Source organism: Festucalex cinctus, chromosome 1, assembly GCF_051991245.1.
Source record: "Festucalex cinctus isolate MCC-2025b chromosome 1, RoL_Fcin_1.0, whole genome shotgun sequence".
Taxonomy (NCBI): domain Eukaryota; kingdom Metazoa; phylum Chordata; class Actinopteri; order Syngnathiformes; family Syngnathidae; genus Festucalex; species Festucalex cinctus.
In genome coordinates this window covers 9,887,210-9,914,301 of record NC_135411.1, presented here as the reverse complement: position 1 = coordinate 9,914,301, position 27,092 = coordinate 9,887,210, and the positions used below count along the sequence as shown (strand labels likewise).

Here is a 27,092-nt window from a genome sequence, read left to right as displayed (position 1 = left end):
CAAGGACAAAAAAAAAAAAACCTGAAAAAGTCTGTAACATGAAAAAATAGGTTGGTTCAAGACATGGCAGGATAGAGACTGTCACCATAATTAGTAAATTTGAGGGCAGGAAGTAAAGCTTCTGAAACGAGAATGTTTTCTACAAAATAAAAGAACCACGTCAACATGAAAGACACGACCAAAAACTGAAAACATCACTCACCTTTCAACACCTCTGGACCCATTTTCACTTGTCTTGCCTCTGATCAAACCCACGTGAATCACAATCACTGAGCCAAGCCGTTCAATTTGGTCATAACTTTTCAATTGACTGCTTTTAACCATCCTGCCGTTTCCCTTTGTTTAGAAGTGGGCGGTCAGCACGCGCAGTGCCCTGTCAGGTTCTAATTAACGCGACTGAAGTGCAGGCAATGTTTTGTGACATTTCGGAGGGCGGTCGTCTCTGCTGCCTTGCGAGCCAGCAATGGTTTGGCAAGCGTGCTTGCGTCCCTGAATACCAATGACGCCTTCTAAATCTCTTCCCCATACCGCTCTCTGACCAAGCTTCTATCTGCAAGATATGCTCTGTGCCTTACATTTCTGCCCCCTGCAAATAAAATTGACCCGAGCCAGTGTGCCAGGGCGAGATAGTACCAACACAACACCGGGTGCTGATGAGTCTGTGTACAGCGAAGAGATTATATACTTCTCTTGATTGTTATCATGCTCGCGCTATAGGAAACACACAAACACACTTTTTTGTGTAAGTCATGTCTCCAAGTCCGCCGGTCATGTCGTTGCCTCCTGCCTCTTCAAAAGGGATCGTGCCGGCCAAAAAAGAATACCGGCTGTGAGGTTGCCATGGCAACCGTCTGCCCAAGGGGCGTTTGCTGTCTGCTAAGTGGTGTCCTCATTCGGTGAACACACACGCACGGATCTTAATTTCTGACGGTGTGCGTCTTCACTGCCCAGCGGACACCCGCTTGATACGTTCATTAGTCGGAAGATTCCCAATCCAAATTTGGAGACTCAAACTGTATTGTCTTTTAGTGGACAATTGTTTTTCTATTTCTGTACCGCCCTCCATTGAATTCAGTCAACCGTTGGCCCGTTCCCACCGCAGGAACTTCAGGGGTAATTTTACGGGGCCCCGTTTGTGCGTGTCTCCACTACAGGCGCATTCCCGACGGAGGTCCTACTCGAGGGAAGGTACTCGGTCGGCCCGATAAACTCTCAATCGGGCTCCGGCACTGATTGGTTAAAAATGATTTTGTATAAAAATATCTTACCTTCATGTGCAACGGTAATATGCTTTGTATTCTCGGATAAAGTCTCTCCCACCAAAAGAATTATCCTAATAATTCTTTGCCTGTTTTCGTTCCACTCTACTGTTAGGCCTTTTCATATTCTCCATCTCGACGCCATCTCCTCTCACTCAAACCATCCATCCACACCGAGGGGCATATTCACTAAGAATACGCTGCGTCCGGTAATAGCGCGAAATATTGCACCACAACTGCACCCGCAGTCTCCGCCCAGTTACTAGAGGTGGGAATCTTGGGGCACCTCACGATTCGATTGCGATTACGATTCAGAGGCTACGATTCGATTATAAAACGATTATTGATTTCCCCCCAGGCAGCAGAAAAAAAACAATGTATTTTGGTGCTTTTAATGTTTCGTACATTAGTTACAAAAATAGTACAAAAGTCCTCTCAGGCCTAAATAAACTACTATTTCAGTATCAAGTTAACAGTTCAAAACAGTAAATAAAATACTCAAGTCCTCATTCTGTAACAACAGCTTTTAAGTATATTCAGTCTTCAACAGAATAAAACATAGCATTGAGCAAAAATATATTATTTTTATCCACTCAAAAGTGCACTGAGATATAAATGAAAGACAATGTGAACTACTACTTCAATACAAATGCCTAAAAAAAAAAAAAAAGTGCTTTCCTGCTTTTTAAGTTGTGTAAAGATGAACATGTAAACATTAAAGTTTCTCAGAGGTACAAAAAAAAAACCCTCAAGTGCTTTTCTGCTTTTTAACTTGTGTAAACATGAACGTGTAAACATTAAAGGGATCGTTCGGCTTTTTTTAACATGAATCTCAATTTGATCCTCACCTCCCGTGTGTGCGATCAGCACTGACTTCTTTCTGACAGCGTTCGGTGACACGCGTTCATGTTCGACGTTGGACGAGAGGAAAATAGTCCAGCAAGCTGGCTGGGGTCTCGGAAATAAAGCCTTTTTCTTCTAAAAACTATTTGTTTTCAAAAGCGTGATACATTTCCACCACAATACTCTTTTCTGAATAAAGTCAGACGCCATTACCGCCAGCCACTACTTTTCTGTTCGTTCGTTCGTATCACTGCGCGGCGCCCTGTAGAACGCTAACCGACGCACTGCAGCCAGCTAGCTGATACTTCCGCCTGAAGTTGTTTGCCTTTTCGGAGCAGGTCTGATCTGACGAAGAGGTGGGTTGGTCAGCTCAGCCATGCTTGTTGTTGTTTTGAATGTCGAGGCGTGAGTTGTGGATGTGTACTCTCGGTCCGTCCCATTAAGCGTCCCGAAGACCGCGCGCGCTACTGCGTTTCAGTTCCGCGTACTTTCCGCTCCGGTCCACTTTTAGTTTCGGTTCCCTTGGCATATTTATATAATCGGAATTTGGACTTTTGTGAATCGTTCTCGATTGTTCCACGGCCGAATCGTGAATAATCTAAGAATCGGAAATTTTGCACACCTCTACCAGTTACCCACCTATTCACTTAAGGATATTGCTCTAATCATATACCGGCGCAAACACGCCCACAAAATTGACAGCTTGGAGCACATTTGCACCTGATTTACCACACATGGCAATGGATTTGCGCCAAGAACGTGGTTGTTATAGTAACAGTTGCGAGAAAGATGACATTATCAGAAAGCGAGGTTGGACCGAGAGGAAGCGTTTGGAGCGCCATTAAGCTGTACAGAGCAGAGAGGACGACAACGACGTCATTCATTCATAAAGTACAAATTATTGTTGCGATAGTATTTTAAAAATATATTTTCAGAGGTGGTCGAGTGGTTAGCACGTCCGCCTCCCAGTTCTGAGGACTCCGGTTCGAGTCCAGGCTCCGGCCTTCCTGGGTGGAGTTTGCATGTTCTCCCCGTGCCCACGTGGGTCTTCTCCGGGTACTCCGGTCTCCTCCCATATTCCAAAGACATGCATGGCAGGTTAATTGGGTGCTCCGAATTGTCCCTAGGTGTGCTTGTGTGCGTGGATGGTTGTTCGTCTCTGTGTGCCCTGCGATTGGCTGGCAACCAGTCCAGGGTGTCCCCCGCCTCCTTGCCAGAGCCAGCTGAGATAGGCGCCAGCAGCCCCCGCGACCCTTGTGAGGAGTAAGTGGTCAAGAAAATGGATGGATGGATGGATGGATTTTCAGAGGTTGGCGTGGGTGTACAGTATGCATCTGGCACGTAAGAGGGGGGGGTGGGGGTATGGGTGGGTGGGGGGTTGGGTGTTGGGGGTCGGGGTGTGTTCGGGGGTTTGGGGGCCGGGGGTGGTGGGGCCTGGGTCGTGGTGGGTGGCGGGTTTGGGTGGGGTGCGTGGGGGCCGTGGGGGGGGGCTGGGGACCGGTGGGGCGCTGTGGGGGCCCGCTGGGCCTCGTTCTGCGGCCTTGGGCTCGGGGGTGTGGGCCGGGGCTGGGGCGGGGGTGTTCCGGGCGTCTGGGTCGGCTCGCCGACCGGTGTCCGCTCGGGTGGCTTGGGGGTGGCCTTGGTGCTGCCGCGGCCTGGGGGTTTCGGGGGGGGGGGGCGGTGCTCGCTTTGCTGGACCGCGGTTGACGGCTTTCTTTCTTTGGTGGTGGTCCTTATGCATGCCAGATCCGTCGCACCAGCATCTACTGAAACTCAACAGAAGTAGCCTCTCCCTCCCACAGCCCCTTGAATCAGTGGGTGCTGGTGTCTGTGGATCTCACTTTGCTTTATCTATCCTTCCCTCCTTCCTCTTTTTAGTTTTTCCTCTGGTCACTTGAGATCTCAATTTATTGGAAGTTTGAGGCTTCTGGGGTTGGCATAAGACTCTGGTTTTGTAACCACGCAGGAGGGGTTTTGTTGGTGCTGGATTTCACTTTGATGGATTGGATGTACTGGCTTCTATGGATCTCACTCTGCCTTATCGATCCTTTCCTCCTTCCTCTCTTTAGTTTTTCCTCTCTTGAGATCTCGCTAAATTTGCTGGAATTTAAAGGCTTCCGGGGTTGGCGTAAGACTTTGATTTTGTAATCATGGGGAAGGCAGGAAGTGTTTGGTCGGTGCTGGATTTCACTTTGATTTATCTTTCTTTTCTCTTTATTTTTTTTCTGACCTTTTCTCTGGTCTCCTGACCATTTAAACTTCACGACTCTGGCAAGATTCTGAAGTACCAGGTTAAGGCGAAGGGTAATGGGATATTTATAAGGCTTTAGGTGAATTAATGAGTATAAATTTATACGTATTTGCACGCACACGCACGCACGCACGCGCACGCACGCACGCACGCACTCAAACGCACGCACGCAAACGCACACACGCAAACGCACGCACACAAAAAAAAAAAAAAGAGCAATGATGATAAGACGTTGAATCGGTAAGACTACCGAATGAACAATTCTGAGCTCTTAAAAAAAAAAAAAAAAAAAAAGAATGATCGTAAAATGCCTCCCCGCCATTGCTGATCAGCCCGGGTTATGTTGTCCTAAACTAACACGGAAATATTTCCCCCTTTCTCTCTTTTTCTCTCTCCCTCTCTCCCCCCTCTCTGCGCGATCTGCCGTGGACGTTGTGCTGCAAATGGCAAGCAATGCTGTCATGAACGAGATTGCGTCAGGTTAATACATGCTTTCCAAAAACGTTATTTGCGTCACGCAAACGCGGTGTGGCTATTTGCGCTGTGAATGAGACGCTGCATATCAATGAGTCTCATTTGCATTGGGGTGGGCATATTTTGCGTCAAATGTATGCAAATTACCTCATTTACATACGCGCAAATAACACCGGCGCACCGTGACGCAATCTGTTCGCCAGAGCACTTAGTGACGGATTTCCCCATCTGCGCGTGTTTAGTGAATTAGGCGCTCGCAGGTGCTCCATTTTTCCCGGTTAGAGCGGTGCAAAGGCGACGCAAACCTTTAGTGAATAGGCCCCCAAGTACATGGTACAAGTACAAGTATAAAAAGCAGAAAAAAAAACCCAACCGCCTTACGTTTTCCTCTTTCCTTGTTCTGATTTTCGGGCCGTTCTTGGGTGACGTCATGACAGAAACCGTCGTGATTACGTATCAGATCGAAGTTCGTGACATCGCGAGTCAGCCTTTTTGAATTATTCACCTCGACGCCGTCTCCTATCAGTCAAACCATCCATCCGCGCCATGTACATAAAAATACAAAGCAGACAAAATGGCAAATCCCCACATTTTCTTCTTTCCTCGTTATGATTTTTGCCGCACCGCGCTTGGGTGATGTCACGGGAAAAACCGTCACACGGCGATTACGTGTCAATCGAAAATTGTAACGTCACTAAATGGGTCATGCTCCGCAGTGGAGAGGACGGTTCCTGTACAAGTCCCTACTCCCCTCCCTATACCCGAACGTCCTGAACTGGAAACGAGGCTCCTGTTTTTTGTGGTTGTTTCAAGCAGTGAATGAGCAACGGTTATCTAAACAGTGACATACACAAGATATGTATAATCAAGGATTTCCTGTTAACTGCCCGTTTCTTCTCATTCTCCGCCTTGCGCTTCCGATATAGCTCCTCTTTAATGATCCAAGAAAAGCCAGAAATACACTTCAGCGCAGTCTGAAGCCTAATTGGACGATACCTTCTGCGTTCTCACTGGATTTAACTATGTTTCCGCCACTGTTTCTGCAGCTTTAGATATTTCTGTCTTACAAGTCGTAAGCTAAGAGATTGGAAATCCTGGTCCAGAAAGTTAGAACCCAGCCGCAGATTGGCTTTGGTCACATTTACCTGGTGGTCGAGTAGAAGCACCTGTTTTTACTTTCAGAGCATCGATTTCCCATCTCTGTTTTCGACTCAGTCATGCTTGGGGAGGACTACAGAGGCAGAAAATGAGTTGATGATGTTGTTTGGGTGTGGACAAGGGGTCGTGACACGGCCAGAATGGATGATTAATGACCAGGGGGAGTGTTCTGTGGGAGGAACCCTTGAGCAAAGAAGATGGAGTACTTTCCGCACTCTTTCAATCATCCTTTTATTCCTGATAAAATCTTTCTGGCCTGCCTTCTTTCCTCCTTGCATTCTATCTCTGTAAGAGATTAGAAGGTGGCGACTGAGAGTGGAAGAGACGGACAGTGACCAGACTTGCCAAATGATGTCACCACCGTGAACCCTGGATGCCTTCAAAATGGTGGTGACTTCCGTGAGCGGTTACATGCACTCAAGCTGAAGTGTTCTTAATGAGTCCCTGTTGATCCATGAAAGCAATTTGTTTACTTTTTTTTTTTAACCTCACCCCAGTTTGCACCCAATTTTAAAAAGCCTGTAGGCATTTTGTGTGGTTTCTGACAAGCCTTTGTTTCAAACCTGGCCTTTGTCTCCAGGAAATGTATCGTGTCGTTCAATGACCTTGAAGAGAAAACGAACACCTGGGCTGGAGAAGCATCTCATTACGTGGACGGTGGCAGGAAAATGAGCAGTGACAGATGAAGAGGAAGACTGAATACCAATGTGGTTCCTACCACTGGCTGAGCTTTTCTTTTTAGGATATCTGCAGCCCTGCGACATTGTGTGCCCCCTCCCTTCCCTTCTTTGACTAACAAACTGCAAAATAACGATGGCCAAATCCTCACGGCGTATGCACCCGCTTGCGGTTTGAGCAGTAGCGCTGTCTCGTCGAGTGACAAAGTAACAAAAAGTCAACTAGGGGTCAACTAGGGTCTCAACCTAATCATAAGCATGTCTGTACGAGTGTTTGTGAATAAGAGGGTATATGTGTGACTGCAAAGCCTCTAAAGACTATGATCCATCCCATGTGACGAATGAGGGCCGAGGTTAAGGGTGTACCGGGGGGGGCAAGAATCAGTGATCTTAACTCACATATCTTGCCCCTTTTGTGGGTCGTGCACATTTTACTGAGCCTTTAGGCATGTCAAGGTTTTGAAAGCCAAGCCAAAATAGTGTATTCATAAAATTAAAACATTTAGAAATGGGTGGAAATAAGAGTATCTCTTAAGTATCTAGAGCAGGGGTGTCCAAACGTTTTCCTCTGAGGGCCACATACAGAAAAATAGAAAGCTGCAAGGGCCACTTTGATTTTTTTTTTTTAACACATTCATGGCCAGACGAGCAAAAAAAAAAAAAGCATCATTTGACGTCTTTTTCCGTCAATGGCAGTGAATGAGTTTAACATGGTAAAAATCAATGAAGCAATTATAAATGGATGATATAATGTACAGTTACTTATTGAAAACTGCTAACAGTCACAAGACAAATAGTGACCCCTGTGTGCCACTATAATAGATACGCCTCTCCACTGACATTCTGAACCACAACAAGAACAATCGGCAGTAAACTGACCGCACTTAAGAACCATTAATCTAATGTGATGCTTTCACAAATTGGACCTTGACACTAAGCAACAAGTGGATGAAACTATTTTTATTTCGTAGCTAGAAATGTTTAATTCACCCTTTTTTTAAAAAAAAAACAGCATTGAAAAATTATTCTTAGTATTTGCCGCGGGCCGCAAAAAAAAAAAAAAAAAAAAAAAAAAAAGTATGGCGGGCCGCAAATGGCCAATGCGATATGTAGTTTTGAGGCTTCAGGAGGCTGCTGCATATTGTCCAAAGCGAGAGTATGACCAATGCATTCTAAATGTATATACTGACGTAGACATTTGTCAGACATTCACATTTACTTTATCATTTACAGTAGCTGCCTCGTCATTGGAAATTAAATTCTCAGCAGGACTGGTGTACTGTTCCCTTTGTGATAGTGCACTTTGGAAATATAGTTAATATGCCATGTTGTGGTATGTTTAAGGAGTATCTTACATCTTTAATCTAACAATAGAAGATGGGTGGTGCAAAACTAGTCAGGGACGGTTCATTTTGAAATTGCAATTACTTGATTCAGTTTTAATCAGTAGCATTATGATTCATTTTGGTATGGTACGGCTCATTTCTAGAGTGGATGATGCCATAACTTTTTGTTGTTGTCATTCCATATATATATTGATATACCATATTTTCCGCACTATAAGGCGCCTTATAATCCAGTGCGCCTTATATATGGATCACTATTGAGCCGCAACAGGTCTCGCTGTCAAGACGCTATCGGTGACCCTGCACGATCGGTGACGCGCATGCGCAGAAGATCCCGCCATCTTGGTTCGCGAGCTAATACTAATACTTTACCTCAGAGAAAATAATAAAACAGCTGTTTATTCATTTTGGGAGTGAATGGAGTTGTCAGAAAGCTGGTTTGTAATCTATTAATAAAGTTTGACTGACCTATCTGACTGTTTTGTTGATATTCCCTTTAGCGCAGCACCATCTAATGGATGCGTAACGTAACCCCAGCCTCTACTGTAGCGCCTTATATATGGAAAAAGTTTGAAAATATGTCATACATTGAAGGTGCGCCTTATAATGAGGTGCGCCTTATAGTGTGGAAAATACGGTAGTTCAAAGTGGTACCATTTTGTTCAGTTCATTATGCTCGCATCTTTTTTTTTTTTTTTTTTATAAATAAAGATTTTCCGCTTTGAACCATCTTTTTCTTACAGTGCTGGTCGCTACCAATGGTTAACAAGCTAATTTTAGTAGGTCTGAATTAACTTGGCGTCAGTGGCAATTGATTGATTTCAAATCAGAATACTTTCACCACTACACTCTTGGCCAAAATGTACCCATTCGACAACAGCTGTGTCATCCAAAATGGTTATACATTTATAATATTACACAAGTCAGTGGTAATATCTATGAGAACTAGGGGTGTTAAAAAAAAATCGATTCGGCGATATATCGCGATACTACATCGCGCGATTCTCGAATCGATTCAATAATAGGCAAAATCGAATTTTTTTTTTATTTTTTTTTATTATTTTTTTTTTAGGATTCACACCTTAAAGCCCCAGTGTGTAGCTCACGACCGCCATCTATCGGTCAAACAAGATAATGCAATGATTTTAAGCACACGAACTACGGCGTCCCAGAGAGACCCTACTTCAACAGCCTACCACCAATTTCACCGGAACAGAACGCAAACAACTTCTGGTATTCCCTCGAGTGATGACGTAAGTGAATTGCATTTGTTAGACATACTGTACAGATCCCTAATAATTGTGATTTAGTCATTTAATTTCAGAATTAATATTTTTGTCGGCATTGTTTGGAAATACTGTACGTCAGCTAATGATAATGGCTATCTATGTTCATATTTGTTAGTGCAACTAAACCATGCAACAGAGAACACACAGTTATGTTATACGTTTTATAGACATGTGGACCATCTCAAAGGGGGCGAGAGAGACGACGAGGAAGAGAACGCGGTGCCTCGTAACGTACAATTATGTCATCATGGAAAAATAATTCCATTCGAGCATGCATGTGAATGGCTCAAAACATACCTTTGCTTGGAATATGTGGTATTTAGATTACATCGTTTGCTGATATGTTTAGTATATCGTGCAAAAATAATGGTGTTAACTGAACGACACATCTGCAACTCAGACTCGTAACCCCCCCGTGTCTTGTTGCTACTAACCACTCAGAAAAGTGCTGCTTACAAAAACATTTGAAACCCTTTACTCAGATATCGATTTGTCACCATGTTGAACAATTTTACCTAATAAATATCACTAAGCAACTTAATTAGTTTTGATTGAAGATACAACAGCTTCCTTGTACTTCGATGTGCAGGAATTTACATGGCTTTCACAAATAGTCTTGCTCATGTAATAATGTACTTCATTGGCTCAGTGACTTTCAGTTCATTGTTTGGTACCTCATCTGACATACAATTGTTACCTTCTTGCAGAGACTCGTACAGGAAATGACCATGGAGGAACATGAAGATATCCAAGTCCAGCTGATAGACTGACACCAAGAAATACTTTTTGACACATCAGCACCACCATGATTTCCTGTACCTGGATCCCACATCAGCACCACCATGATTTCCTGTACCTGGATCCCAGACTGCAGCACCTTGGTGGACTTGTAGCAAATAAGTGACACTTTCCCAGATCCTTGAGGACAATACAAAGGTTTTTTACCTGGCATATAATTAGTCCATGTCTGACACTTGTTGTTGTAGTTTGTATAACTTGTATATTGTTGTTGTGTGTTAATTTGTACATTTTGAATAACTAAAAAAATACTATTTCCTTTGGCGTCAACATGCAGTGTTCATTCGACACCTAACCTAACACTATTTTACATGACCAGAAATGTAAAACATCAAAAGCCTGGAGAATTATTATAAATGCTTGCAATGACAAGGAATTCTTCATTGGCCAATGAATGTAAGGTACAGTACATGAAAATGAATGAATAAAATAAAGTAAAATAAAAGTCTACATGAAATGAACATATTAACTAAAAAAAAAAAAAATGCTGTTAGAATATAATGAGCTACATGAATTGCAGTTGTTCCAGAATTTTACCAATACGCTGTGCATTTCAAAATATGGAAAATAGACATACAGGTTTGGGCCAAAAGTAGTGTTACAGAGCAGGTATGTGTTGTACACAGCTAAAATATCTGATTAACTCAATACCATGATGTTTTTTTTTGTGTGTGTGTGTGTGTGCTGACATTGCCCCCCATTAACATTGCAACATTCCTCAAACTCTCCCGAACACAGTATGATCTGTAACACTACTTTTCGCCTACTCTATGATGTTATTGGGGCAAAATTAAGGAAGGCTTGTCCATTGATTGTGTGAACAGACTGCAGTAAAAATGAAGTCACTTCAATGTTTGCTGGTTTTATTAAGTTTGACATGCTCCTTGACTGCACAAGTACATGTCATGGAGCGAGGGCATGTTCCCACCAACGATGATATCATATTCTTCAAAGGCTTGCTGAGGAAAGTGAGGGAGGAGTCACTCCATGGCTTCAGACACCTGGTCAGCAGGTCCTGTGTAAAACAAGTGGTGCTTGTACATGTGACCATTCCGTATTGCTTCACACAAAAAGTTCATGTAGTGTGCAATGCCGTCCATATGTAAATGACATACCAAGACGTCGGCTGACTTCAGTTTGTTGCAGCTCAGATATGGTAGGTGGAGATACTGGTGGTACAACACCGAAGCCTTCTGGGGTCCTCCATTCAAGTGTCCTCATTCGGGGCATTCCAATATGGCTGCTGACTCTCCCCTTGATATTTTTTTTTCTTGCAGGTCGGTGATGTATTTAAACGGTGCATGAATGCTTGTATACATCAGAATATGGTTCTGGAACCCCTCAAGTTTGGCTGTTGATCTAGTGTGACACAAACAAAAACACAATTATAAAATAAAATAGAATAATTGATGATACTACTATATGTCACCAACTTTCCAACAAAGCCCCCAAAATAGAGGTAAGATCTTTAGTTTTTGGGCCCAAAACATTGTATTAGCTAGATAAAAGTAACTTGACTGCATACTGCATAGAATATGCAAAGGCTGCTTGCTTGTCGAATTTCCGTGGAAAACGTGGCAGCCTGTAAATTCTTGTGCACCCAATTACACAATGGACCAGTACACACTTGAGTGAGAGAGTTCAGACTCTAGCAGTGCTTACGGTACAGCCAGCATTTAAGTCCAGAAAGTTATTCCCTGCCGAAAATTAATTTCGAGAACCCTATTTTCACCAACCACAACGAAAATAATTTTCAACTCCTCCACTAATACAGTATGCTTTAGATTCTCTATTGAAGTTATGGGCAAATATACCTCCGAAATCACAGTTACATTACATTACACAATAACTTGCGCATTTACTCTAAATATAACGTGCCAGCGGGAATCTTTTTTTTTTTTTCAAAGCAAGTAGCTACATAACGAAATCGTTCGAGTGGTGCGGATTTGCTAATCAACAGATACAGTGATCGTAAAACAAAGGTACGAACATCGTATTAATTAGTACGGAGTATACTTTTTCTCTCGCTCTCAAAACGTAAACACAAATGTACTCTTACTTACCGGTCAAGTAGAAAGCAGTCGAAGGCACCGGCACGTCCCAAACCTAGTCTGTTCCTCATTTCTCTCCATCTGGCAAATGCGGCTACAATATAAACTCTTGTTTTGTCGCGCTGAAATAAAATAAATTCCCAAAGTAAGTGTGATGCTTGATAATGCTCTCTTCGGGGACCGGAAACTCTTCTTCTTCGTGGACATGCGGTCGCCATACAAACCGGAAGTGCGTTCCAAAAACGCGTTAAGAAATGGAGCGCTGAAATTTGTCTTTGACGGCACCCGTAGCAGAAAGATGGCGGCGAAACATGGCAGACACTAGCAGGCGAGGCGCGGACATGTAAGATAATTTGCGATTTCTAGACTAACCGTTATATTTAAAAAAAGTACGTTTATGCGATACAACATATCTTTTTACATACTACTAACACAAACAATTGTTTTTTTTTTCGAATGATTTATTATTTCACCACTAGATGCCACTGTATAATACTGAGTGTACCTTTAAGCATGGAAGAATGTTATATGAACGGAACATTAAGCCTTAATATTTTATTTCAATGCTGTTCAAACATGAAACAAATTACAACCTCTATAAGACTGAAATTTCAGATAAATAAATAATACATTTTCATAGAAATCTTACACTCTACAAGCTTACTGATTAGTATTTTCTAAATTTGAATGAAAAAAAATCGCAACAATCGACTTATAAATTCGTATCGGGATTAATCGGTATCGAATCGAATCGTGACCTGTGAATCGTGATACGAATCGAATCGTCAGGTACTAGGCAATTCACACCCCTAATGAGAACAGATTTTTCTTCTTCAATTCCATATTTGTCTGTCATTAATCCATCTGTTAGTATTGAGGTTATTTCAGGAGAGGTGTAAAACTACTCTCATACTTGGTTTACTCCCTCGCGAAGGTCAAAAACGTCAGTTTAGATTTAGGACGACATCGGCAATAAAGGCTTTCTAATCTTTCCAAAAACAGTACGTTGGACTTTCCTTAGTTCAACCCTAATACTTACTTTAAAGCAGGAACAAGTGGAACGAATGTGAACTCTGTGTACTGTAACCTTGATTGGGTTGAGTAGGAAAGCCATTTCCAAACCCATCTTGTTCATAATCCTTTTCACTGGCTGCCCCCGACTCCCTACTGCAATTTTTCATTTTATCCTCCACGCGCCCGCTTATTCTTCTATGACAACCTAATGTAATTCTTATTCTGCTCGACCTATAAATCCCACGTCTCCAATTAATTCTAATTCTTACGGCCTGTGCGCGTTTTGGACCGGCGCATTGCGAACGCATGTGCGCAATGTGACACGGTGCCAGTGGGCCTACATGTATGATGCATGGCCCGCAGTGTGCATGCACTTCATTATACGCGCCGCAAGAATGTGGCCCCAGTCCAACCTCTGTAACCCCGCACATCAGCTATTATGGAAGCCTGCTGCTGGAATCCGACTCTTATTGCTAATGCTGTTATGTAGAACACATACCGGCAAATGAATAGTAGCGTGGAAAAGGCAAACAACAATTTACAAGAAAAAAACATTAAAACTGTTGACGAATGTTTGCCGAACCTTTACCACCTTGAACAAACCCTGACGAACCCTGATGAGGAATCAGCATTCACTACATTTGCAAACGTTCGCCCCTCTGTGGAGTATAGGTTTTTAGTCTTGCTCCTATTCCAGATCATTTAAAAATCATGGAAAACTATTGCTGAAAAAGTATACAAACCCAGTTGATATAGCGGTAAAGAAATAAAACTGAAATTCAAACAGAATTCGCCTCTCCCTCCCACTGCTCGTTGAATCAGTGGGTGCTGGTGTCTGTGGATCTCACTCTGCTTTATCTATCCTTCCCTCCTTCCTCTCTTTAGTTTTTCCTCTGGTCTCTTGAGATCTCTTTAACTTGTTGGAATTTAGAGGTTTCTGGGCTTGGTGTAAGACTCTGATTTTGTAACCACGCAGGAGGTGTTTGGTTGGTGCTGGATTTCACTTTGATGGACTGGATGTAACTGGTTTCTGTGGATCTCACTCTGCCTCATCTATCCTTCCCTCCTTCCTCTCTTTAGTTTTTCCTCTGGCCTCTTGAGATCTCTTTAATTTGTTGGAATTTAGAGGCTTCTGGGGGTAAGACTGATTTTGTAACCATGTGGAAGGCAGGAGGTGTTTGGTTGGTGCTGGATTTCACTTTGATTTATCTTTCTTTTCTGACCTTTTCTCTGGTCTCCTGACCGTTTGAACCTCACGACTCTGGCGAGACTCTGAAGTATCTGGTTAAGGTGAAGTTTAATGGGATTTTTATTCGGTTTTAGGTGAGAAAAAAAAAAAAAAGATATAGCGGTAAAGAAAAAGTCAGGACAAGGATGCAAACCAGACAACAAGGAAGGGGAAGAAAGGTGGAAGAGCAGCTTCCGGAAGGGCTTACCAGCGGGAAGGACACAAATATGTGAGGGTGCAGCGGTGAAATGAGAAAGAGAGAACAGTGCTGCGGGATCTCTGCGGAGACCACTTGAAAGGGAGGAATGTTGTGTTTCTGGATGCAGCCAGTTCAATTGTGGGTTATTCTCCCACAGGGGAGACTAATTGCTTGTTGATCTAATGTTCTATCCGCCTCCTGTGCCTGAAAACCAACACAGCCGGTGAGTGACAAGAACTCTCGGCCTCTTCTCTTCCAAATATTCAGAAATCAGATCGAAATAATGTTGGACCACTTCCAAATTGAAAGAATCACTTAGCCCACTGTTGCATGTTCTTTGAATCCTCTGTGGATTTGCAAACGTATCGCTTTCTTATTTTCTCCCGACTCGTCTATCTTGCTCTGTGAAGCAGATCAGTAATCAGCCATGTAATGAATTAAATGGTAGGATTCATGCACAGATTATGTATCAGTAAGGGAACGGGCCTCAGCTCCTTTGACGTGTTTTGGAATCCAAATGTCTTCTTTAACTGTAAGATGATTTCTAAAAAATCCCCTTTGCCCAGGGTTTGCACATTACATCTTTCAACTAGTTGAAAAGGCACACCTTTATAAAGAGAGTCAACAGGATTTTTGGCCTAATACTTGAGGTTATATACGTTATATAAGAATGTGAGAATGTCTGCTTTTAGATGTGATTCAATTAACTTTAACAGCACTGTTATCTTGTTGTTCAAAACTCTGTTAACTCTAACCGGCTGTTTACTTTCTGTTAAAGTTAACACACCTAAAGACCGCCGCTAACTTTTTAACACTCTGTTTCGTGGCTAATGCTGCCTTCATGATGCCCACTGAACGCAAGAAAAAGAGTCTATCGAGGGCTTGACTTTGACGTTGGTAATTATTCTGATGAGGAGTTAAGCACATAAAATTCCAAGTCTCATGCTGAGTCAAAAGAGAAAGAATAAAAGTGTTTTTTAAGTTCTAAAAATGGACAGAGAAAACAAAGATAAATGATGATGAATTAAAAATAAATAAAAAAATAAATAATGTTACGAAAACTCCTAAATTACTTCAACCATTGATTGTTTAAGGTTTTCGAGGTGCGTTTCCATTACCCTCAGTTTTGCGCAAAAGGCATGTTTCGCAAAAGTAAGCTGGTAATGGAAACACCGGATTTGCGAAAAACTCTCACATATCGCAAAAAAAGTTTTTGCGCTCTCATGAGGTGGTTTTTGAGACGTATCGAAAAAGAAGTATTTCGCAAAAGTGTAATGGAAACACTTTTTGCGCATTAGTAGTCATGTGACACCCGCCCGAAAGGAATGTAACATGTTGTTTATGTGTATTTTTATTAAACTTGCAATTACTATTTGTTTTGAGAATTATTAACTCATTTACTGCCATTGACGTATATACATGTCAATGTAACGGGATTGACGTAACTCATTCACTGCCATTGACGGATATACACGTCAATGGCAGTGAATGGGTTAATTTCGGTTTTGTATTTTAGTTTTACATGCTGAAATGATTTGTATCGGCTACTGCATGTCATGAGCGCAAAAGAGAGAGAGGTGTAATCGAGCGAGTCTCCTTCGAGAAGGAGAGGAGAGCTTGAAATCCTGTCCTGCCATGTCTGGTTAATTTAGCAGGGAGGACGCCAGAAAACATCAAACTTTGAACAATTTGTAACCAGCCTTTTACCCAGCCTCTGCATGGGAACAACAACATTTTAGGATTACAGGAAGTAGGAAGTAACGCGTCCACCCGCTTTCGTGTCGGAACTGCTTGCCGACTGCCAAGGAAAACACACAACAACAGCAACACTAAATGCCCGAAACCGCCCGATGAGGGGTGAGTGTTTTTTTTGTTTTTTTTTAACTAATGTAACTACTTCCGGCTTCTTCTTTTTTTTCGTTGAGTGCCAGCGGTCATTTGGATAGTATCCGTTGCTAGTGAACAAAAAGAGGAATTGTGGGCTATATCGGTGCTAACCAGTGACATAAACGACACAGTTAACTTTGACGGTGCCGTTAACAAACGGCGTGATGTTTTGAACAACGCATATTTAACGACCGATTAGTTAACGGCGGGTTAAGAATTTAACCGGCGCTTAGGGGTTAAACAGTGGTTAAAATAACGGAGAATTGAACAACTGGGCCATGGTTGTTATCGCGTGAACTCAACTCTCCAGCGTGATGCCTACGTGATCTTGTGGTATGGTATGGAAGCCCAAAAGTGTCAAAATTCAATGAATAAAAATGCCTTTGTGAAATAACTATCCTTTTGATAAATAACAGACAATTATTGTAATATGGACATTAAATTTAAAAATGAGGTGTTAGTATTATTATGAAAAGTGTTGACATTCGGCTGTAAAACGCCATTATGTAAAAGACGACCATTGTGGAAAAGGACATTATGAAATAAAAGCTGACTTTGTAAAACAACGTTTTCTTATCCTTATAAAACCTTGAAAATAAATTAAATGTCATTATTTTTAAAAAGTATGACGTTGTTTAAATAATCATTATGAAATATTTAATCAAAATAAAATATTTGTTACATATTAAAGAATAGCATAACACTTTTCATAATAATACTAACACCTCATTTTAAAATTGAATAGCCATATTACATAATTACCTGTTATTTATCAAAAGGATAGTTATGTCAAAAAGGCCTTTTTATTTATTGAATTTTGACGCTTTTGGGCTTCCATAGTCTGTCCGGGTGCACATTTCAGGACACGCATCGCTCGCATTGTGAATTACAGTCCTTGTGGAAGCCGTGCAGAAAACGCACCGTGTCCTTTCCGCAGTCAGTATAAATTGGGCTTTAGGATTAAGGGTTAATTAACGAGTGCAACACAACTCTTAAGTGGTGTAATTGATTGAATATGTTTATGTCAATACAAAGTGTTTTGTGATGAAGAATTTGTATTGATGGCCAGCTAGGGATTGAGGCCAACTTTTTCTCAAGTGTTTTAATGTTGTTGCCAATACTTTTCTGTGTATCTACTGTAGACTAGTGTCTGCCTGGAAACCTCTTAGGAAGAGGAATTTAAACACTATTAAACAAACAGAACAATGTTATTTGTTTTCTTCCAATGTGACAATGTGATGATCTGCATTTTATCACCTTGTAATCGCTGATACCGCTCAAAGTTATTGCTTATCGCGGCTCTTCCTTTCCTCACGAGGCCAATGTTTAACAGTCTCAATATCCTCGTATTAGGAGACACGTCATGTAAAATCCGATGTCATTACTGTACATACATGCATATCCAGAAACTATGCTGACATTTATATTGCTTTCGTGCAAACGCTGCAAGACCGCGCACAAACAAACATACTTATTCATGGTGCTAAGATAGCTGGGGTGCAATCGCGGCATTGCAGTTTGTTTTGCTCCTTGCGAAGCGCGGCTTTAATCTGCCTCACAGCTCCTGGGGTTGTTTTATAAGCTGTTTGTGGTTGTTGGGGTCCAGTCCCCCGCGTATGGTACGCCTGTGCGAGTGTTTGTGTGGTGGTGACTGGGTCTGAGCGGCGATTTGTGACGAGACGTCAGGCCAGTCAGTTAGCCGCCGCTGTGTCTGGCGGCTGCATCAAAGTATGGCGAACACTTGCTGTGGGGTGCCATGGCCACTGTGAGTGTGTTTGTGTACGTGCGTGACTCAAGGCCTCTTTCTCCTTCACCCAGTTTCTTTATTCACACTCAATATCCTTCACCTGAAGCTCATCAGAGATAGGCGTCTAAACGGAAGGAAATTTTTCAAAGCTTGTTTGACGCCAATATTTACATTTACTGTGCTGTAGTCACAACATGCAGTTAGTACTAGGGATGTAACGATATCCAAACATCACGGTACGATATTATCACGATATGAAGGTCACGATACGATAATTATCACGATATTGTGGGGGCGTTGGCGATATTTAAAAAAGATTACAATATTGGAAAAAAAAAGAGAGCTCATACTAAAAAAAAAAAAAAAAAAGCACAATGTTGTGCTTTTGTGCATAACAGCAATGCATATAAACCATCTACAATCTCGAATAAGAATATTGAGGCACTTACTTGCTAATGCAAGCACACATTGATCGCTTCACAAGCAAATTAGGTTCCCCTTCATCTTGACAATTAGCTTAGATTTAGTAGGCCATAGAACATAGTAGGCCAAAACATCCCTAATGAAAATTAAATTACACTAATAAACCAGCCACTAGAGGGTGCTAGAACTACACTAATGGAAATCAACCTGACATTTTTAACAAATGTGTTCCTTTTAAATATTGTGACCATGACGACGACGATATTGTGGCAGTTTTAATATCACAATATCACGATATTGCCCCTATCGTGACATCCCTAGTTAGTACGTCATAACCTTGTGCCTCTAATTTGATCTACAAGAAGCCACTGTGCCCCAGGAAAAACCGCCAAGCAGAGACAGAACGGGTAACTTAGGAGGTCTTAATCATTTGTCGCACACGCTCAGCTAACTTAGATTCAGGATGAAGCCTCATGCCCGTCAGTGTAGAGGATTTATTCTGTATGGCTCCAATAGGCGTAATAACCGATGGGAATTCTACCTTTGGTCACAATGTGGTTAAAGTAAGCCATTTTAAACTAAAAAGTAAACCTTTTTGACATTAATGTCTTCTATTAACTCTTTTACTGCCACACGTTATCAAAAAACAACCCCCAATGCCACCGGATTTCGAGCATTTTAACACATTTTTCGAAGCAAACAGAATATTGTGTTCTTTTTGCTACATAAACAACATACCACATGAAAGATCGCATTCCATTCTTTCATTAGAAAAAAAGTATGTTTCTACCTTATTCCGTTCGTTAGTAATCACCATTGGAAAATAGGTCATTTGAGTGACATTGAGCGAAAATTGAAAAGAAAAGATCAATTTTCTCCACAACAGTGACATTGATACTAATATTTTTTTGTTTAGTGACGCTCCGTCAAATTAGGTTTAATGTTACAAAGGCTTTGATCATTCACGTCAGCCTTGAAATCGTTTTATTTCATCAGATTGCATCATGTTTCATTGTAATTCGCAGCTCTAGTTAGGGCCCGAGCAGCTACCGCTGCCATCTGCTGGCCACAGTTAGTGGGTGTTTTTGATTTCACAACTCATTGACCCGGCTGCGCTGCACTTGGACGTTGCACTGACCACTGATATATTCACAAAAAAAAAAAAAAAAAAAAAAAGTAGTTGACGTTTATGGCGGCATACATCGTGATTTTACGCAACGTTATTAAGCGTTTTTGGCGGTCAAAGAGTTAACAGCGGCAGCCAGCCACCAGAATTCAGTACAGCTCCCTCTGTAATTTTCAGTTCAATAGTTTAGGTTTGCAAGTAAGTGAATGTAAGGCTTCATAAAGGTCTTTGAACACTCACCGTAGGTCGTAGAAAATTGCAAAGTAACAGTCAATGTTTTTTGTATGAGTGCAGTTCTCGCATATAGTCTGTTCTGATCTTTTGAGCCATCCTCTTACGTGTACGTAGCATAAAAAGTTTTTCAGCCACAATCAAATCCTCAATTTTGCAAAGACATGAAACATGAGGATCAGTAAGACGTTTTGAGTCATTACATTTCTAAAACCTCCCTAATGAGGTTCAGCAACGTCATCGCGCCCTCCAACGTCAGTAAGGCGTGAACCATTAAACATTTATCGCGGTTATTACAGTCGGTAAATCCTTCTGTGCTGCGCCCGTGTCCGCTTTGCGTTCTTTGGGGATGCGATGGTAAACAAATGAGGTTATTGCCTCCATTCCGGCGCTCGTATCATCCACAATAATCTTTGTCCTCCACTGTGGCCTTTTCCGAATTAAGGGCTAATGCGTTCTTGAAATCCACCACAGCTGACTGACAGTGGGCCACCACCGGAACGTACACTCGTCCCGCGGGAGGCCACTCATAATCTAATAGTCATTGCGCAAACAAAGCAATGTCAGTGCTGCATGTCGATGCAAATCTGATTATGAAACACCGACTACCTCTCTTTGCTTTTTGGCTTTGAGACAGACTTTTTGCCACTAGCTCGATAGTTTTGATGGGGGAAAAAAAAAAAAGTTATACAGACTGTGTCAACGTTACCTTCGAACGTACCGCAATGGTGCAAAGTGCAAATACAGCCAGCTGTCAGCTTTTTTTTCACTGCTTCTAGTTCAGGGTATTGATTTTTTACACATCAAAAGAGCAAACATAGACATGCTTTAAAAACTTGGGATGTATTTTCAATTTTTACCCGTAAATCTCTTTTGGCGACCCCTGAGTGGTGAGGATGGTCTGGACGAGATCCTGGCCTTGAATTTCCTTCCGCAGTGAGGGCAGGTGGTTCCATTTGGAAGGTTGGCTCAAGGGCGTTGTTCGCTCTTCGTCCTTTCTGCTTCTCTTCTCCTCAAGGTCTACAGAGTGGTTGACTAAAAAGGCCGATGCTTCTTGGGTGATGGTCTGCCTTCGGTTCATGTGGATGTTGCACTTGTTCAGGTTGGCTTTCAGATCTCTTCTTTCTGACCTCCTCAACTGAGGTTCTCTTCTTTCAGCTGCACAAAGATTTGTTTCGGCAGTAGAAATACAGACGACATGGCCGTTCTATCTCAAAGGGTTCTTAATGATGATGGCTTGAACGCTGGCAGTTTTTGCCTCCCGAAGGAAGCTGAGGTTGGTCCGGCAGTACTTCCGGGAGATGTCCAGCGTTGGCAGAACTTCTCCAATGCCTTGAGGTGGCGGCGGTGCGTCGTCCAGGTCTCGCTAAACGCCGCATTATGTGTCCGTATGGATGACTCCGCAGAATTCATTCGGGACTGGACTTCATCTTGGATGTCGATGTTGGATGAGAGGTGTCCAATGTATGGGAATTGGTTGACGGTCTGCCTGGTCTTTTTTTGGATTGGCGATGAGACCAAGACGTCGACTGAACGAGCGGTTGAATTCAGGATCTGCTGAAGGTGGTCTTCCTTAACTCATTCTCTCCCAGCCATTTTCACAGAAGTAGTCCCGTTCGCTCCCGGCTGTTTTACTGGATTTTGACTGATTTTGCAGGGCCCACAGAATATTGTGTTTTATGGCTATAAAAGTATGGAACCTATCAAAAGAAAGATTAAAGTCTCTTCTTTCATCAGGAAAAAAAGTATATTTTTATCTGTTTCCGTTTTGCAGCAATTAGCATCAGAAGAGAGCTAAGTTTCAGCAGTTTTCACAAATCTATTTAAAATTGTAAGTAATTGAGCTTTTTTTCTACATGGCCCTGGTTGATCTCCTTTGCGCTGCTGCCACCTGCTGGCCGTTTGTGTAATAACTACCATTTCTGCAACCGTTCTTTGCAGTTGAGAGGCTGAATCAAAGCCTTCTGTATGCTCTAGCATAAAAAAAAACAAAAAAAACGTATACATACGTCTTTGGGACACGTAGAACATAAAAAAAAAACGTATTTACACGTTATTGGGAGCAAATGAGTTAAGTGGACGCCACACAGTTGTCGTTCTGGACCTCCATCACGAACTTCAGCAAAGTTTTCTTTCAAGGTTTTGTGAATAAATTACAAGTGACCGTACAGTGCTCACAGAAAAATTGATATGAACTTTATTCCACTTATTCACCATGAAAGTGACCAGATAATTGTAAATTTCAGTCAAAATAGTGTTTGATTTGAGTGTGGCTAACTTTTCATGAGAGCACACCTTGTTCCAAATCTTTATAGCGTGCTGTTTTCATAGACTGTAAGTAGCAGAAAATGTGGCCTCTAAAGAGTTATGCTTAATTATAGCAAATTCAGTCAGTTTCAATATGGTCTCATGTCTGTCTCAATCTATTTTCATCCATGTTGTGGATTTACTTCTTTGTTTTTTCCCCCTGACCCAGTCTTTTTCTTTTCCCAGCATGCCCACCGGGAACCTTCAAGTCGACACAGGGCCCCGGTCTGTGTCTTCAGTGCCCTCCGAACAGCCGCTCCACTGCTGAGGCCGCCACCATCTGTGTCTGTCGCAACGGTTACTACCGTGGTGACGCTGATCAGCCAGACCAACCCTGCACCAGTGAGTACATGACATGACATGAACGTTCTGACAGTGTTCCGCCTGTAATAGGGCATTTGCATCAAAGCGCTTTCGTTTTAACATCACTGTGACGTAACGTCGTAGAAGTGGGATGTCTTGCTCTAGTTGGCGTCAGCTCACAGTCGAGTGGAATCTCCAAGTGTGATTCAATCCTCTCTAGGCTGATGTTTTTCCCCCCCGTTTTGGTTTCAAATGGTCGCAAAAACTTTATTTATTAAACAGACTGTATTTAGCATGCATAAAGGGATGCTGGAGTCTTTCGGCCATTTCACACTGCACTTAGTAGAGCGCAGTGCACCATCAACCTAGTCAATCTATGTATGTGCTACTACGACATATGACCCTAAAAGAAAAAAAAAATGTTAAAGAAAAATGTGCAATTCTGGCAACCGAATTAAAAAATGTTCAATTCGGGCTGCAGCACACTGAAAACTAATGACTTATCCAATATCCAAGTTATATTAGAGTGACAAGAAACAAGATATTTTGTTGGAATTGTACCATAAGCGACATGAAGAAAACAATACCTGTCTTGTCCCGAGTTTTGGTACAAAAGACAAATTATGTATCGTAAAATGGCATTTAAAAAAAAATTAATATAAATGTTAGCTTAACATAAAATATAGCATAGCCATACAGCTTCACTTGTAGCTTCTTTCCCGTAACTACTTTACATTCATACTAGGGGTGGGGAAAAAAATCGATATCTCAATATATTGTTGCGCTCACTGTTGCAATAAATTGTCGATACACTGACAGTAAATATCGATGTCATGTGTCCAGTTGTGCAGTGTTAGGTTGTAAATGTTTATGCACTTTAATTTGTCTCACTTTACAATGTTTATAGTTAAAAGTCTAAGAGGCAGTGAGGCAAAATGCAGAATTTTGTACATTGTACAAGTTTTGGCATTAAATAAATGCATAATTAGACATTTTCCTTTTTATGGGCATTTGTTTGGCTTTTTCAGTGACATATCGTGATATATTGCTACATTTTTTTTTGACAATATATCAAAAATCGTAGTTATCATGTATCGTGATATTATCGATATCATGAGTCAAATATGGTCACAGTATCGAATCGTGGTTTACCCCGTATCGTCCCACCCCTAATTCATACCAGCTGTAACAGCCACCAGGCTACTACCTGTTTATTAGCTAGGCAAGCAATGCCAAATATGGTCATGCTAGCCCCAGGCTACCATCAATTTTGCGCCATCCTGCACTTTGCTATGTGGTCAACGCCACTAAAACCAAGAGCAGTACAAGGGCTTTACTACTTTGACTGAGTCTTCTGATCTGAACAAAGATTTTATTTTTAAATTATTATTTTTTTCAATAACAAGAAACAAAACAAAAAAAAGAATGTATTCGTGCAAGGCAGCAGGTCAAACTCCATTTTGCAACATTATAGAGGCATAATTTATCTCTGGACATTTTTAAACTAAGAATTTTCCATTTCTGCCTTTTCGGGATGTTCAACTTTTCTGATTCCATCGTAACACTTTTGTAAATTTTCTGTCATTCTTGCACTCAGCTTGATTAAAGTTCCTCTTGGTTTAGTTATCCCCGTTGTTTCCTTTTTCTTTCCGTCTGCTGTCATCCCCTCAAGTCCTAATTACTCGGGCAGATGCTGCGAAGCAACACTGTCCTTATCTGTTGGAGATCCAAGAAAGCCTCTCACAGCATCATAGTTGACTTATTACGATTAAATAAAATTAGTATGCCGAGACATCCTGCTGTCCCCGTTACCACACATACGCAATGCAGAGCGCTATTATTATTGCAAAAACTGTATTTACCTCTCAGCTGCTCCTCTCACAGCAGGTTAATAGTATGATTTTGCATTTAGAGTTTTTATTATACAGTAGTGGCTAATGGGACTTTTTCTAATTGCTTATCTACTAGTGAATCTAATGGGCATAAAAACATGTTTTTTTGTTTTTTTTTAATCTCTTAAAATAAATGCCTTAAGGCTGTGGCGGAGCCCCAGTGCAGCACAGCTGTCTGCTTGGCAGTTCCAACTGCTCCCCGATGAATTCATCCACACCTTTAGGCTTTGGAGCTTCTCTCATCATGGCTGGCCTCCCTTGGCACAGCACACAACACATCTCTGGTGAATTAGTGGTTGCTCCATCGAGTACGCCATCTGCTTGTACCTTGAGGCACTCAACTCCCCCCCGAGCCATCTTTCCAAGAGGTCCCAAGTGGAGTTTGTTGCACTCCAGTTGGTTCGGGTTTTAAATGCAGACTCTCTCTGTCTTCAATTTGATGGTATAACTTAATTCATTTAATTGTCGCTTCTATATCATTGGACAGTGCGGCCCCAAGCTATATTAGTTATTAGTCAGTTAGTGTAGTGTGACATACTGCTGTCTTTAGTTCAGATGGCACCTTACATTCTCGGTCAGTGTTCTAATAATAAGCTGTAGCCGGACCCTAATGGGGTAAGACTGGGTAACACAATTTTTGTTGAGTTAGATCTGACAGCTGCTTTTAACCAATTTTTGGGTGCTGAATCTAAAACTTGATATCAGGTTGTTCCCTTTCAACAAAATAGAACTAAGATTAACTCATTCACTCCCAGCCATTTTCACAGAAGCAATCCTGTTCGCTCCCGGCTGTTTTACTGGATTTTGACTGATTTTGCAAGGCCCACAGAATATTGTGTTCTATTGCTATAAAAGCATGGAACCTATTAAAAGAAAGATTAAAGTTTCTTCTTTCATCAGGAAAAAAAAAGTATGTTTCTATCTGTTTCCGTTTTGCAGCAATTAGCATTAGAAGCCAGCTAGGTTTCATCAGTTTTCACAAATCTATTCAAAATTGTAAGTAATTGAGCTTTTTTTCTAGATGGCCCTGGTTGATCTCCTTTGCTCTGCTGCCACCTGCTGGCCGTTTGTGTAATAACTACCATTTCTGCAACCGTTCTTTGCAGTTGAGAGGCTGCATCAAAGCCTTCTGTATGCTCTAGCATAAAAAAAACAAACAAAAAAACGTATAAATACGTCTTTGGGACACTTAGAACATTTAAAAAAAAAGCGTATTTACACGTTATTGGGAGCATATGAGTTAAGAGAAAAGCTAGCTCCAATCCTCTTAATTTGCTACTCTGCGAGCTTTCTTTTTGCAGATATTGATACTACTGACCGATTGGCAGTTGCACACACCTCTCACCATCTCAATTGTCACTGCACAAACAAGTTTCCAAATAGATGAGTCCAATCATCAGCTCTTCTTACTACAGTCTTACTAGAGCTAACCTTTGGAATCACGCTTATCTGGAGGTTTAAGCTGTTGCGAAAAAACTAACCTTAGCCCTTACTGACTCCAATTTTCGAATCAGAATGCCAGTTTCAGTTTTAATCAGCATAAAAACACTTTTTTCCCCCCCCAAATTGTTCCCCAGTGTAATGAACAGATGGATTGTATCAGAAAAATCTCTTGCCAAACAAATCACGTAAGTGATTCGCTGTGGCAACCCACGATGGCACAAGCCAAAAGTTGCAACATCATAATTGATTATTTGTCGTAAGGGAATTGCATATGTACATTCTATTTGTGCTGGTTAGAGAGCAAAACTAGGCACTCAATAATTCCTTGGTCATTTTGATATAATTGAGGAAGTCCATGACTGGTGCCATGACGTTAATTCTTGTGGTGACCACCAAGGTCTGGTTTAGAATGGGTAGTAATGAATGTTTTCACTCCAAATATTTACATCAAAAGACAGGACATTTAGAGTCCAGGTACTGCCACTTGTGCTTCATGTCTTTGCGATCTAGACAAGGTGGAGCTTGTCTCGTTCCAGTGAAGACAGTAAAGGCACAACGGACGGTTATCTGACACGGTGTATCCCTCCGCCCGGACACCTGGGGGATGGTTCATGACAGTGCCTTAGAATACTTGGATAAAATGGATTGACAGCTTTTGCCCTGGGGATGGGGCACATAAAAGCTGTTGCGGGCTTGGACAGCCTGCAAAGTGCTTGTTATGCACCCGATTGACATCTCACCCTTGGTCTTCTGTTACGAAAATGTACCCAAGCTTAACTCTTAGACTGCCAAAAACGTTTAATAACGATCAGTAAAATCATGACGTATGCCGCCATAAACGTTAAATGACGTCAACTAAGTTTTTTTATTTTATTTTTTTTTCTCAGTGCAAGTCTAAGTGCAGTGCTGCCTGGTCAATGGGTTGTGGAATCAAAAACACCCACTAACTATGGCCAGCAGATGGAAGCATTGTATCTCGTTTCGTGAATGATCAAAGCCTTTGTCATATTGTTTTGTTTTTTTATAACGTGTGGCAGTAAAAGAGTTAAGGGGAAAAAAAACAAATACAAATTTTATAGCTTTTTTTCAGTGGGCAGTGCTAGGGGGGAAAAAAAGCTTTAAATGTGAAGGACGCCTGAAAATGTC

The 27,092-nt window shown here is 41.7% G+C and overlaps 1 protein-coding gene and 1 long non-coding RNA gene across 3 annotated transcripts in view; one reads left to right on the top strand and one right to left on the bottom strand.

The window, feature by feature from the left end:
* ephb1 (EPH receptor B1) overlaps positions 1-27,092 on the top strand; it is a 298,219-nt gene that overhangs the window by 159,625 nt on the left and 111,502 nt on the right. For both annotated transcript variants that reach the window (XM_077515222.1, XM_077515216.1), the window contains exon 4: positions 22,495-22,650. In XM_077515222.1, coding sequence (XP_077371348.1) covers positions 22,495-22,650 — 156 coding nt within the window. The remainder of the gene's footprint in view (positions 1-22,494; positions 22,651-27,092) is intronic.
* On the bottom strand, positions 10,942-12,553 carry LOC144014916 (uncharacterized). Its single transcript, XR_013282643.1, has 3 exons — positions 12,159-12,553; positions 11,211-11,454; positions 10,942-11,110 (listed from the first exon to the last, which is right to left on the bottom strand). It is a non-coding gene; the product is annotated as an uncharacterized LOC144014916 (long non-coding RNA).